The sequence below is a fragment of the Pantherophis guttatus genome, chromosome 5, assembly GCF_059756535.1.
Source record: "Pantherophis guttatus breed Tessera chromosome 5, ASM5975653v1, whole genome shotgun sequence".
NCBI lineage: Eukaryota > Metazoa > Chordata > Lepidosauria > Squamata > Colubridae > Pantherophis > Pantherophis guttatus.
The window spans coordinates 70018775-70034250 of NC_142067.1; the positions used below are offsets into that span (position 1 = coordinate 70018775).

The 15476-nt window shown below is 40.5% G+C and overlaps 1 protein-coding gene across 2 annotated transcripts in view; it reads right to left on the reverse strand.

Annotated features, from left to right (window-relative positions):
- Positions 1 to 15476, reverse strand: part of IL1RAPL1 (interleukin 1 receptor accessory protein like 1) — a 2053286-nt gene that overhangs the window by 35522 nt on the left and 2002288 nt on the right. For both annotated transcript variants that reach the window (XM_087895235.1, XM_087895234.1), the window contains exon 9: positions 3219 to 3362. In XM_087895235.1, coding sequence (XP_087751361.1) covers positions 3219 to 3362 — 144 coding nt within the window. The remainder of the gene's footprint in view (positions 1 to 3218; positions 3363 to 15476) is intronic.

Below are 15476 nucleotides of genomic sequence, written 5' to 3' on the forward strand. Positions count from 1 at the left end.
AATGTGTCTTACAGTTTAGTTTGCCCCCTTCCAGGGCTTCCCCACATTCTATGTCTCACAGTTTAATATTCTCAATCTTCTACAAGCCTCCGCTCCTACTGCCAAATCACCGCTATATCCAGAGACCACTTCTCCCCTCACCTTGGAGACTCACTCTCACCATAGTGTTAATTCCAGGTCCCACTCTCCTTGGGTACAATCTCCTCGAATGCTGGGTTCACTAAGCTGCCACCGATGCCTTCATGCTGCTTTCCCCTTTTTTCTTCCTGATCCATAGTTGGGAATGACAGCTCTGGGTCTGCCATAATGGCTGACCTCCTTCTCATCAAATTTGGGGGGCTTCCCTTCCTCATAATGGGAGGTTGCTTTCCTTCTCATTACCTCCCGGGCTTCCCCTCTATTTCGTAGATTCCTCCAGGATTTACATGCTGGTTGCAGATCAATACTAATTTTATTATGAAGTTCCCACCACTCTGTTTTGACTTTTTTCTATATGTACTAAATGGAATTAGGATCATATACTCTTAAAGTCCTGCAGCTGCTACTAATATTGTATTATTTGTACCTTGTGCATGAGCTAAGAAACTATACATACTAAATTTGAAGCACATGATCAAATTCAGGTTGTCTAGATTTGTAGATATGAGTGGCAGTGTGATAGTCAGAAACCAATCATAGTCTCAAACAGAGTGAAAGAAATTTTTCAAATTCCTACTTCAGACCCACTACTTCTGTTGAATGGGCTGAATATCTATTATATCTGAACAACTATTGTGATCTGCAAAACACTATTGTGATCTGCAAAACTTGTTCCATGTATACACTTATGCCCATAGAAGACCAGACTATATATGTATAAAATGTAAACTAATCAAGTTACTAGAAGAAAAAGTAAAGGGTCTAGAGCAGGGGCGTCAAACTCAATTTCATTGAGGGTCAGATCAGCATTGTGGTTGTCTTCTGGGGCCAGGGGGAAGGATGGATATGAGTGATCACAGCAGACTGGGAGTGGAGGGGGGTGGCCAGCTCAAGTTGCTCATGTGGGTGTGCTGACAGGGTTGAGGAGGGTATCCAGGGGTCTCCAGTGGGTTGGATGGTGGGTGGGCGGTTCATCCAGTGGGATGAGGTGAGGCAAGGCAGGGGGCAGGGTGGCTGCAGCCAGAAACCTCATCTTGTCTCAGCCTGCAGTGGCGACAGTAGCCTCTTCTTACAAACAGAAAAGAAGTGATAGAGGGAGCTGAAATGCAGGAACCTTGGGTGAGAGTGACCATGTCATACTAGAATTCAACATAATGCAAATATAAGTAATAGAACATAATGATACCAGATTTTGAAAGAGCTGATTTTAACAAACTCAAAGATAACTTAGGAAAGATTCCTTGGATGAAAATCCTAAAGGGAAAAACAACTCAAGAATCTTGGGAAATTGAAAAATATGGTCATAAAAGCCCAGACCAGCACAATACCACTGAAAAAGAAAAACAAGAAATCCAAGAAGAAACCAGCATTGCTACACAATGATCTCTTTGACAAATTGAAAGACAAAAAGGAGAAGTACAAAAAATGGAAAGAGGGACACGCAACTAAGGCAGAATATCAGCAGATAGCCAGAACATGCAATGACGAAGTCAGGAAAGCAAAGGCTCAGAATGAACAAAGACTTGCAAGAAAAGTCAAAGATAATAAAAAGTTTCTTCCAACATATAAATAACAAGAAAAAAATCAAGGAAAAGTTGGTCCACTAAAGAGAGAAGGTGGCAGGGAAGTAACAGGCAGCAGAAAGAAATAGAATACTGCATCCAGTTTTGGTCAACACACTGTAAAAAAGATGTTGAAAAATCTAGAAAAAATGCAGAGATGAGTAACCAAGATAACCTGGAGGCTAAAACATACAATGAATGGTTTCAGGAACTGGGCATGGCTTGTCTAGTGAAGAGAAGGACCAGAGGAGGCAAGATAGCAGTGTTCTAATATTTGAGTGGCTGCCACAGAGAGGAGGGGATCAACCTATTTTCCAAAGCACCTGAAGGCCAGACAAGGAATAATGGATGGAAACTGAACAAGGAGAGATTCAACCTGGAAATAAGGAATAATTTTCTGACAGTGAGAACAATCAACCAGTGGAACAGCTTGGCTTCAGAAGTTGTGGGAGCTTCATTACTGGAAGCTTTCAAGAAGAGACTGGTCTGCCACTTGTCCAAAATGGTGTAGGGTCGCCTGCTTAGGCAGGGGGTTAGACTAGAAGACCTACAAGGTCCCTTCCAATGTTGTTAAACTAGTAATCTTTAACCACTTTTGAGCAATTTGAGGGATAATGAATAGGTGGGTTAAAATTGTGAGATTGCTTAGCTGGATTTGCTGAAAATTAGTACTGTTCGATAAAAGGTATTTTAACCACAGGGTATAAACCCATGAAAAGTTTTATAGGTTAAACCTTGTACAATAAATTCTGTAATCACTGTATGCCCAGAGACAAAACTAAATGTAAATTCTGGAGCACAGTTTTACCATTTTTTATTTAAGTAATTCTTAAGAATATAAATAATTATTCTATATATATATGAAATGACACTCTAAAACATAAATATTCATAGTAATATTAAAATATACGAACAACTCTTGTACTTTAAAGGTAAAGGTTCCCCTTGCACATATGTGCTAGTCTTTCCCGACTCTAGGGGACGGTGCTCATCTCCATTTCAAAGCTGAAGAGCCAGCACTGTCCAAAGACATCTCCGTGGTCATGTGGCCAGCATGACTAAATGCCAAAGGAACACAGAACGCTGTTACTTTCCCACCAAAGGTGGTCCCTATTTTTCTACTTGCATTTTTTACTTTTTTCGAACTGCTAGGTTGGCAGAAGCTGGGACAAGTAACGGGAGCTCACCCTGTTACGCGGCACTAGGGATTCGAACCGCTGAACTGCCAACCTTTCAATCAACAAGCTCAGCTTCTTAGCTACTGAGCCACTGCGTCCCTTTCTTGTACTTTAGAAAGTAACAAAATGGAAACAGTAAGAAGCAAAATTTATGATATTTTGTTTCTGAGGTTGGGAAATCGGAGTGATGCAATAGCTGTTGCACTAAAATTTCACAAGAAAAAAATCAATGAATTTATTTTTATCTTCATTAGTGATCATATGCTCTTAATTATAGTACAGCTCTTTACTAGAATGTTTCACATTCAAACAAAGCATATGTTGAAGCATATTTGCTTACCTCCATCTAGTTCTTCTGCACCAAAATGGTTCCTGTAGAATAGCATAATTTCTATCTTGTAGCACTTGTAAATAGTCACTAAACAAACAAGTAGCAGCAAAATAGCACCAAGTCCTCCAGCAAGTTCAACTGTATACATCAGCTCTGAAAAAAAGAATAAAGATTAATAACCACCATATTCTGATCTAAAAGCAGTAATTTATTATCATATCTTGGGGCAAGAAGGAATTTTCTGTTTTTCTGAATGCAAAAACAAAGTGTTTTTTTATTTCTTGGTATAACACACACACACATACAGAGAGAGAAAGAGTAGGCATTAATATTTTTGTGGTGTGTAACTGGTGTATGACATACAATGTTCACATAGGATGAAGCTAAGTATCAGCCCTTTTCTCAACACAAAATTATCATTCCTTTTTTATCAGCTACATTTGTTTTAATATATCCCCCTTCCTTGGTGTTATACAATACACAATATCTCCTCTACTATATAAATGTTTATATATAAACATTTTTAAGAAAAATGTTGAAAATCATCTCAATTTGTCATTTTTGACATTTTGACATTAAGAGGTGAAACATTATCATTTCTTGTGTAGCACTGTACCATGGGATATTGTATGATTGATTGAAACAACTGACAGCTTAGTTTCCAAAGAAGAAGAGGTTTGGGCAAATGTGATCATATCTGTCTGTCAACAATAATCATTTGGTAATATCATTTATGAAATTATGTCTGTCATGCCCCAGCATATAATTTTTATATACTGTTGTTGCTCTCTAGCCTTATCTAGTGACCGGAGGGACAAATATGCCCCAACATACGATCTTTGTATACTGTTGTTGCGCTCTAGTCCCATTTAGTGGCCGGAGAGACAAACACCAAGCATATTGTTTGAAGCTGACCCCACCCCATTACCCATCAGCCCACACTCTCAAACCAAGTGCACGCTGGGAAGCCAGACTCCATTTTCCTTTAGCATTTGGAGAAGCAGAAGCACAAAGAAGAATCCATTTTAATCTGTGGCACATGGTCATCCAAGGATAATTCCATAGCACACACAGAACATGTGATGGTGATATTTAAATTGCTTGTATTTATTAATAGTTATGTTCAGCAGTAACTCAATACTATCTTGTATTTGGTTCTCGTTGTATGTATGCCTATTTTCTTCAGTTTCACCATATCCTGTTCTTTCAATAAAACATTCAGATCTACGCACACAGTCTGTTTTATTGGAGGATAGGTGGATTTAGCTGCATGTTGAGCTGCACACAGACTAACATGTAGTAGAGACAGAACAATGTCAGTAAATGATAATGTCATCATTGGTCATTGTCCTCACATTTTTCAAGCAGGGATAGACATGCACATTTCCATTTGAAGTCAACTATAATCTAGTTGTTTGCCTGGAAGATCTATGATAGATGAAAACCACTAATAAAGCTGCAGTGCCAGATCATTTCCCTGGAAATAACCCCAATAAAGATTGGATTTCTTGGAAATTATTTCAGTATCATAAGGATGTTATACTGAATTTTCACTGAGGATGAAGAATTGTATATTGTTCTAAAAAGTGTTAAAAATAGCTTGGTTAGTAAGTTGTGTAGCATTTACCTTTTAAAATGGTTATGGCTGGAGTAAGAAAAAAGCCTAATACAGACACAAACAATGCTTTGTTGGCGGTGGATCAGATGTCCCTGCAAGCAGCTTCACAACTGAGGACAACACTATGGTGGAATCACCATCTTGGAGTCAGTTTTCTAGCAGAAGAAAATCTCTCTTGGGAAAGGACTGGGAATGATCCACTTCTGCTTCTTGTGAGGAGACCACAGGAATTGAGTTTCTCCTGGTTGATTGTGAGTGGAGCAGCTTGGAGCCAAAACATTTACAACACATTCTTAGCCACTGTGCAATCTGTACAGACATTGCATAGTAAAAACCTCATTTTCTTGAACACCTTTGGATCTTATTGATTTACACCCTAAGACCGATATCATAAACAGCATGGAAGATCAAAGTCTCCAATCAGTTGCCTTCTTTCTGAAACTAAGATTAGGGGGGAAATGCCTTCTTAAAGGATTTTAATTTAAAAGGAAATACCTTAACAAGATTGTGATTTAAGAAAATTTTAAATGGATGTAGGTGAACATATTTCTAGAAAATAGAAAATTTGTTTCTAACATATCTAACAAAGTAGCAAACTTAATTAGACTAACAGATAGGTGCTTTGTGGGCATGTTTATTATTATTAAGGACAGTAGATAATTGGTGAACTTTACAAAACAAATGTGTGAGTGTGCATGTGTATGTGTGTATGCGTGTGTATAATACATATACATACATACATGTACCGTATTTTCCGGCGTATAAGATGACTGAGCGTATAAGACGACCCCCGAATTTTCCTGTTAAAATATAGGGTTTGGGCTATACTTGACATATAAGACTACCCCTCTTCCAACGCACACCAAATAAAAATTAAAAAAACATCAACTAGCTCACCCACAATGTAAAAGCAGCTGTGCTAGACCCAAAATGGCCCCTGAAACAAGCAGGAACCTCACACAGCACAAAAAGCCCAAAAAAACAACTTTCACACTTTACACACACACAACACAACTGGCTCACCCACAATTTAAAGGCAGCTGTGCTAGACCCAAAATGGCCACTGCAACAAACAGGAACCTCACACAGCCACAAAAAGCCCAAAAACCCAACTTTCACACTTTACACACACAAAATTCCACATACAGCTTTGTGACATTTTGTATGTTTGTGTAGTTAGAGTGAAACACTACAGAAACACACTAAATCTCAGAAAGCTGCACAAATATTATTTTATTTTATTTTTATTTTTATATGAAAGCTAAATTTAAAACTTCCTAAACTTTAAATGGCTAGGTCTAAAAAATAACAACTAAAAAAACCCCCAATTAACTATTTTTTTAAAGATCTCAAAGGGGAAAAAAACTTACCCAATAGAACAGGGGTCTCCAACCTTGGCAACTTTAAGACTTGTAGACTTCAACTCCCAGAATTCCTCAGCCAGCTTTGTTTTGCTGGCTGAGGAATTCTGGGAGTTGAATTCCACAACTCCCTGCCTGCTTGATTGCAGGCAGGGAGTTGCTTGCTGATGGAATGGATTCAGGCAAGTGAAGCAAGGCAAGCAGCTGAGGCAGTGGTTCTCAACCTTCCTAATGCCACGACCCTTTAATACAGTTCCTCATGTTGTGGTGACCCCCAACGATAAAATTATTCCTAAAACCATCAAAAATATTTGTTTTCCGATGGTCTTAGGCCAGGGGTCCCCAACCTTTTGGACCTCAGGGACCACCAACTTCATAATTTTAAATTTCGCGGACCACTAATACGAATCCAGTGCGCTGCTTGCTGAAGCACCTGGACTCCCAGTACAGGATGGGCTCCTTCAGGCACTCTCCCTCCTCTCTGTCTCTCTCGCTGTGTCTCCCACTCTTTCTCTCTCATTCTCTCTTTCTCTCTCTCTCATTTTCGCTTTCTCTCTCTCTCTCCCTCTCTTTCTTTCTCTCCCACTCTTTCTTAGTCTCTCTTTCTCTCTCCCCCCTCTCTCCCCCTCTCTCATTCTCTTTCTCTCTCCCCCTCTCTTTCTCATTCTTTCTTTCCCCCACTCTTTTTCTTTCTTTCCCCCCTCTCTCTCATTCTCTTTCTCCCCCCTCTTTCTCATTCTCTCTTTCTCTCTCTCTCCCACTCTCTCTCTCTTTCTCTCTCCCCTTCTGTCTCTCTCCCCCACTCTCTCATTCTCTCTTTCTTTCTGTCCCCCTTTTTCTCTCTCCCCCCACTCTTTCTCTCTTTCTCTTTCTCTCTCCCCCTCTTTCTCTCTCTCTCCCCACTCTCTCTCTCTCTCTCTCTCATTCTGATTCTCTCATTCTGATTCTTTCATTTTGTCTCTCTCTCTCTCTCATTCTCTCTCTGATTCTTTGATTCTCTTTCATTCTCTGTCTCTTTCTCTGTCTCTCATTCTCTCTCTCTCTCTTTCTGATTCTCTCTGTCTCTTTCTCTCATTCTCTTTCATTCTGTTTTTCTCTCTCTTTCATTCTTTGTCTCTTTCTCTCTCTGTCTCATTCTGATTCTCTCTCTCTCATTCTCTCTTTCATTCTTTGTCTCTTTCTCTCTCTGTCTCATTCTGATTCTCTCTCTTTCTCTCTCATTCTCTCTCTCATCTCATGGGCCAGCCAGTGTCTTGGGGCTGAGAGGAAGTCAAGCATCTCCCTGAGAGACTGAGGGCCGGAAGAAGTGTGGGAGCGAAGTACTACTTGAACTTGTGCGGCATGAGCATTCGCCTTGGTATATTTGCGCCAGCCGATGGCCAAGGCAGCCCTCATCTCTCTGCTGAAAGTGCAGCATCAGGATTCTGCCTTGGTATATTTGTGGTGCAAGGCAGCCTTCGTTTCCTGCTGCTTGGGACTCAGAGCGGTAAATGGTGACTGGTCCGGGGAGCAGCTGGATTTTGCTCTCCATTGCAGATGCCAGATCAGCCCCCTGCAAGATCTGATCTTTCGAGGAGCACTCCCGGAAGTGGCACTGGAAACTTTGGTCGGGCTCCTCGAGAGACGAGAGCTTGCAGGGAGCCGATCTGGCATCCGGATTAGAGAGCAAAATCCAGCTGCTCTCCGGATCAGACACCATTTACCACTCTGAGTCCCAGGCAGCAGGAGAGGAGGGCTGCCTTGCGCCACTGGCTGGCACAAATATACCTAGGCAGAATCCTGATGCCGCTCTTACAGCGGAGAGAAGAAGCCAGATTTTGCTCTCCATTGCAGACACCAGATCGCCCCCCTGGAAGCTCTCCTCTCTCAAGGAGCCCAACCAAAGTTTCCAGCCCCGCTTCAGGGAGCGCTCCTCGAGAGACAAGAGCTTGCAGGGGGCCAATCTGGCATCCGGATTAGAGAGCAAAATCCAGACACCATTTACCACTCTGAGTCCCAGGCAGCAGGAGAGGAGGGCTGCCTTGCGCCACTGGCTGGCACAAATATACCAAGGCGGAATGCTGTTGCCATACAAATGAAAGTAGTGCTTCACTCCCACAGCTTCCAGCCATCGCAAATGCCGCTTCTTCCCACTTCTGCCACCCCCTCCCCCACTGCCACAACAGCACCATTCATTCCAGATGGCGAGGGCTGCGCTCGTTTTTCTGTATTGCACCACCTGCAAAAATGCAAAAATACAAAAATTTCTCTGCGGATCACCAAAGGACCACCAGTTGGTGACCATTGTCTTAGGCGACCCCTGTGAAAGGGTTGTTTGACCCCCAACCACTGAGCTAAGGTAAGCAAGCTGGAGGGGGAAAAGTTTTTCCCTTCTCCATGGCTCTGGCAATCCCAGCTGAGTTGCCTGATTAGCAGATCATCAGAGCTTGGGTCGCCAGAGCCATTTAAGGCTCATCAGAGTCTTTTGGGCTGGTCTGCCTGGTTACAGGAGAACGACACCCGGCGTATAAGACAACCCCCGACTTTTGAGAAGATTTTCATGTGTTAAAAAGTCGTCTTATACGCCAGAAAATATGGTATGTGTATATGTATTATACATATTATAAACACACACACATTAAGTTTTAAGTACTATGCAGAGCTTATTTGAAAAGTACAAAACTTAGAAAAAAAGCAAAAAATAAAATAAAAATAAAATAATAATCCTGCCTTTCAGTTTTACTGTTGTAACTTTCACTTTCTTACCATAGCAACCACAAGAAAAACTGCTACATTAGAAGAAGGACATAACCACAGGGATGCTGTAATGGTCGTGAATGTGAAAAATGGTCATAAGTCACTTTTTTCAATGCCATTGTAACTTCAAATGGTCACTAAATGAATAGTTGTAAATTGAGTATTATTTGTAGAGATTTATGCTGCTGCCATGGAAATATACTGAAACTGAATGACACAACCATTAGTTATATCTGTGCAGAATTTACTTAACCCTTTGGTATTGTAAAGTATGTATAAGTATCTATGTTAAACCTGGAAAAACAATATGAACACAAGTTTAATGCCATTGATGGCAATGGCATTTAGAATGCAGGGTTGTTAACTTTAGGAATATTACTATTTTGTGCTTGTTAGCTCAAAAATATAATAAAATGCCTATGTCACGGTTATTGATCATTACGTTTCCACATGACCCTTACTTTTTTCTTGAAAGAATCTAGCATGGCTAAGCTTAATTCTATTGATGTTGCTATATAGGATTTAGTTCAGAGACTATATTACTGCATAGCATCATAGAATATATTTCAGTTAGAGCATTGCAAACATGGAGGGGAAAACATAAGCAACCATGTTTATTTTCTCTGTTTAGGTATGTTTATGTTTATACTTCTATAATGGAAGAGCATGCAGTTGTTATAAACACATTGGCAACCCTCAGTCTCAAAAGACTATGGTATCGTGCTCTGGAACGAGGTCCTAAAACAGCATCTGGTGTGAGTTGTTATAAAAGCTTCAGAATTCTCTAGCAGGCAATAAAATGTAATTACCGCATTTTTTTGTACTATAAGATGCACTCCCCCTCCCCAAAGTGGGTGGAAATGCCTGTGCATCTTATAGAACAAGTATTGTGGTGGGGGGGTTGGTGTGGCAGCTGCTTTTGCCACTGTTGGAGAATACTGGAGACTTTGTTGCCAAGCAGTTGATTGGTGGTTGGATTGGCCTGCTGGAATACTGCCGATCAGCTGTTCTAGGTAGCAGGGATTGCTGCCGCTGTTCGTCACCACAAGAGGCGGCGGCAGCGATCGGTGCTGAACGGTGGTGGCAGCGGTGGCGATTGGTGATGAATAGTGGCAGCGATTGGCAGCAGTGAATGGAGAATGATGGTGGCAGCGAATGGCAGCGATAGGCGGCAGCAGCTGCGATCCCTGCCACCTAAAACAGCTGATTGGCAGTATTCCTGGAGGCCGATCCAACCACCAATCAGCTACTTGGCAGCAAAGGCTCCAGTGTTTCCTGATGGTGGCAGCAGCTCAGCTCAGTTGACTGGTGGTGGGTGCAATGGAGCGGAACCCTGATGAGCCGTGTGCTGGAGCTGACCAGGCTGTTTGCTATTTGCTGCAAGGACGCTAGCCAGATGAATACTGAATGGATGCTGGATGGCAGAGGCAGATTTTTTTTTCTTGTTTTCCTCCTCTATAGCTAATGTGTATCTTATGGTCCGGTGCATAGTGCGAAAAATACAGTGCATATGATTTTTGTTTTTAAAACAATTTAAAAACTCTGGTATAATTTCCTATCTATTCTAAAGTTTTTAGTTTCATCTATTTGATATATTTCTTATCTATAGGGAAAAATAATAAACCCACAACAGTTAAGTTAAAATTGTTATAAAACTGAGTAGAAATTAAATGGAAATAAAAATTATACAGGATACCCTTACCATAATCCTTTTTGTCAGCTTCTGTAACATGTGATGCAACTGATCAGCAGTAAACAGAAGATGGGAATTAAATGTGCTAGGTTCATAAATTCTAACTACACCATTTATGGCCCTTCTGTAATAATGTATCAAAATAAGGAGAAAATATCAGCATAAAAACACCTACCCTCATATCATCAAATGAATGGGTACACATGGGTTGAGAGCGAGGGGTTTTTATACCTTCTCTTGGGCTTTGCACGTGAACTTCCTGTTCCTGTACAAGAACATGTATTGTATTGGCTGTTGTCAAACTCCCATAGGGCCATGTGGGGTCATATTTGTCTGAGCCAAGTTTGGTCAAAAGTGTGCTGGATGATGCAATGTCCTTAGGAGATTGTGCAATGTAATGAGCTCTGCTACTAGATAATCCTATTATGTCCTGGATGGTCATGTCTTAATCCCATCACCATGGAGCCGAAGGTCTTTTGTCTTGTAGATAGGCTGGCCCAGTCCTGCTATTAAGAAAGACTTGGGGGCTGCTTTCTGACTTTAAAAACATGTTTCTCCTTTAGGGAAATATAATATTCTGCTTTTTTAGTATTTCTCAAAATATTTCATTCTTCTAGGAGAGGGGTGGGTGCAAACCAGTGGTGGGATTCAAGTAATTTAACAACCGGTTCTCTGCCCTAATGATTTCTTCCAACAACCAGTTTTCCAAACTGCTCAGAAAGTTAACAACCGGTTCTCCTGAAGTGGTGCGAACTGGCTGAATCCCACCATTGGTGCTAACTTTCTACACTATAAACACTTCATTTGGGATCTTTAAATAATTTTTACGCAATAACCTTGGATATACAAATTCATTTTAGCATTATGTGTATGTATATATACACATGTGTATGTCTATACATGTTGTGGCCCGTCAGTGGCCTGTGCAGATTGTAGCTGATTCCAACAATGAGGAGGCTGATGTGGTGCTGCGCCAGCAGCCTGTGCAGCTGGCGCTCAAGTCTGATAGTGAGAAGGCTAGAGAAGATGTGGTGCCAGAGGCAGGGATTCATCCAGAGCCTTCAGAACTTCCAGAAGCTCTTTTAAGTGAAGAGGACGAAGAGGAGGAGCCTCTTCTCAATGCATGGGTGCACAGAGCTCCCAAAAACAGGAGTGGCTCCTCAGGAGGAGATCTTCTCGAGAGTAAGGCTTGGGGCTAATTGGCCACTCCCTTAGCCTATTTAAGGAGGAATGCCGATTGCAGCAAGCTGTAGGGAACAACTTTAGTTCACTCTCCTTCGTGTTTGGATTCCCTGCAAAATTGCTTCTGGGCTTTCTGCCAACCCTAGTAAGACTGCGATTACCTTATCTTAGAATTCTTTTAGGCTGTTAAGACAGTTTATTAACAGCCTTTGGTTGAAAAAGAGTGAGTTATTTGAGTAAAATAAGCTTTGTATAGATTTTGTGTGTGCTGGGGTCCGTAGCTGGGGCAGAACAATACATACATGTATGTGTATATGTAATGTACAGTTTTTGTTTTTGTTTTTGTATGGCATGTGTTAGCCAGGGATCACCGAAATGGCTGCCTGCCTCTGTGAAAGGGATTTTTTCGCGTGGTATTATCTTACCTGCGGGATGCCTGAATGCCAGTAGGCAATTGGGGGAGGCTCCTTTCCTGTCCCTACAAGGTTTATTCACTAATGGGAATCGAGTCGCCGAGCTGCTGATCTCAGCGGAACACAGGCTCAGCATCTTACCACGTGAGCCACCGCAGCCCCCCTAAAATTTAGATTTTGGAATCCATTACTTCGATACAAGAATCTGTCCCTCCTTTACTTTGGGAATTACAAATGAAAAGAATAATGGTTCCAAGTCTATATGAAATTAAACAAAAAAGCAAAACACAGATATAAAGTATGTTTATGAATATAAAGCATGGTGTATTATTATTAGAGATCTAATAATGTATTATAATTATTTAATTTTAAGCTTTTCTTCAAACATTTCTTTTAGTACTGAAGTTCCATGGCATGTCACATGTATTTTTTAAAAGATTGTGGGGAAATAATGTGCAATTCAAATCAAGCATTATCTTCTTTGCTCTTGTATTCTAACACTAAATTGCAGGTCCTTCAATTTTTAAGAAATCAGAACTCTAAAAGCTGTCAATGAAAATTACCAGATATTTCCTATGGGAAATATATGCATTATGCCAAGTGCAGCAAATGAGTGTCAAATAGCTACATTTGGGGACAAAGCAATAATTTAGCAGTTAACAATATTCATTTGGCAGAAGTCATCTAAATTTACTCTTAGGGAAAATCCATTAATAGCAACAGAAGTATGCTTTGGGGGGAAGGAGGGAGATTGTTTAATAATAAATTGTTTTAATGACCTATAAGTGGTTTAATCAAAGCATAGATCTGTAGATAGATAATTAAATCACCAACCTGAGTGAAAGGATAGCTAATTAAAATAAAATGTTCATATTTTCTAGACACTTTGAATGGCATCCTGGATAATAGATGCATTTATTTTATTAAAAATTTACCATAATTATCAGATGCATTGATGGGCTATATATTTCATCTGCACCTGTTTTTAATTTTTGATGAATTTGCTCAGCAATGATGCACAGGTAATTTACTTATCATTAACTGCATTTGTACAGAGAAGTAAATAAAAGAAGAATGTTCCCAGAACATTCATCCACCATATATTTTGCTTTTATAGTGATGGCATAAAATATGTAAGGAGAAGAATCGGAGAAGATTTGCATCCTGATTGCATTACATGTACCGTGAAACACCCAGTCAGTCAAAACACCCAGTGTTATGATATGGAGTTGTATGGCATCAAATGGTATGAGCAGAATTTGTGTGATTAATGGGAATATAAATGGCCAAAAATATGTTAATGAAATACTTGAGCCCAAACTGAAGCCTTCCGGACATAATCTTTTCCAAGACAATGAAGCATTTATATTTCAACAGGATTCAGATCCATGTCATGTTGCTGCTGTGTGCAAAAAGTGGTTTCAAGATAATCATATTCCACTGCTGGAATGACCTGGGAATAGCCCAGACCTTAACCCAACTGAAAATCTATGGAGCCGACTAAAGAAATTTGTTAGTCAGAAGCGGCCCAGCAAAAAACCCCGGTTAATAGAAGTAATCATTCAATCTTGGTTTCACATTATAACAGCTGTAGAACCAAAAGACTTGGTTCACTCCATGGGAAGAATTGTAAGGCTATAATTCATGCTAATGGTTACCCAACTAAGTATTAACTGACATGGTGATAATTTTTGTATATCTCGTTTTTTCTATTTGTTTCACTTTTCTTCTTTATAACTGCTATTCTAATAACAAATCCTTCATAAATTTATTGCATTGCATTCTTGATTAAATTATCTTTCCATTGATATATAATTTTATGGTACAACTCCAAAAAAAGTGGTGTTATTAGCCATCAAACCTCAAAAATACACTTTTCCCAAAAGGTTTCCACAATTTTGGCCACTACTGTAAGTCCCTGTTCAGTCCCAAGTAGTTTCAAAAAAGCTTTCCGGAACTTGGACATGAATTGGACCCGTTTGTCCAAAATAATACGTCATGGGGCCCCATGCAAGTGGTAAATATGGATCAAAAACAGTTTAGCCAAAGCTTAGGGATCTTTTGGCATGGGATGAAATGAACCTGTTTTGAGAAAAGATCTGTGACAACCAGTGGTGGGTTTCAAATTTTTTTACTACCGGTTCTGTCCATGTGGCTTGGTGGACATGGCTTGGTGGGCGTGACAGGGGAAGAATAGTTCAAAATCCCCATTCCCTCCCCACTCCACTAACCTGCTCTGGGAAAGAATCAAACTCCCCCCTCTTCATTTCCCCAAATAAAATATTACTCATAAGAAAAGGTTCCCAGAAAAGCAAGGAAAAATTAAGTTGCTAACAAAGGAACCTGCCTGAGGCTCATTCCACATTCCTGACAGCTGCATAAAGGAAACTTTGTAAGAAGAAAACAGCTACCAGTGCTTAGAGATAATAGAAAGTGGAAGCTGGATGTTCGGCTCCATTTACAAGCAGGCAGAAAACTCATTCAAGATAGGATATGTCACAATGGAAATTGCCCAAACCTTTTTAGAAACACAAACCCCAAAACTTCAAAAACATAGAACCATATAAGAATCTGTCCTCTTATCCAGTTTGTTGTTCAGCTGACCCAGAAATGAACTGCTGAATGTCACTTTACTTCTGCAAGTAAAAAACTCCTTCCAGCAGCTGCTTCTTGGCTTGTCAATTTAAAACGATGGCATCTTGGTTTTTTCCCCCTTCTTCTTCTTTGCCAAGCGATCTCCCAGCTGAAAAGCAAGCCCTGATTTTTTCCTTCCAGCTGATCAGTGGGAGACTGGGAGGCAGCTAATAGATTGGGGCGGGGCCAGGCAGAGGTGGTATTTACCAGTTCTTCGAACTACTCAAAATTTCCACTACTGGTTCGCAAGAACCAGTCAGAACTGGCTGAAACCCACCTCTGGTGACAACCCAGATCACTCTGTTTCCAGAACTCTTGGGCAATTCAACAATGAAGTCCATGGAGATCTTTCTCCATGATGCTGAAGGGTCAGCCACCGGCTGCAATAGACTGGGGTTTTTCCCCTGCCTGCATTTAGCAGCAGCACAAATGGGGCAGCTTGCTACATAATTTTTTATGTCCTTTTTTAATGAGGATGACCAGAATTGCCATTTCAGTAAATGTAATGTTTTTACAAAACCAAAGTGACCAGCTAATTTGGAGTCATGACAAGCTTGCATACTTCTCAGCCTTTCCCTAGCTGGGACATGCAGTTTATTTCCCACCCAAGCTAACTCCTCTTTTATTATG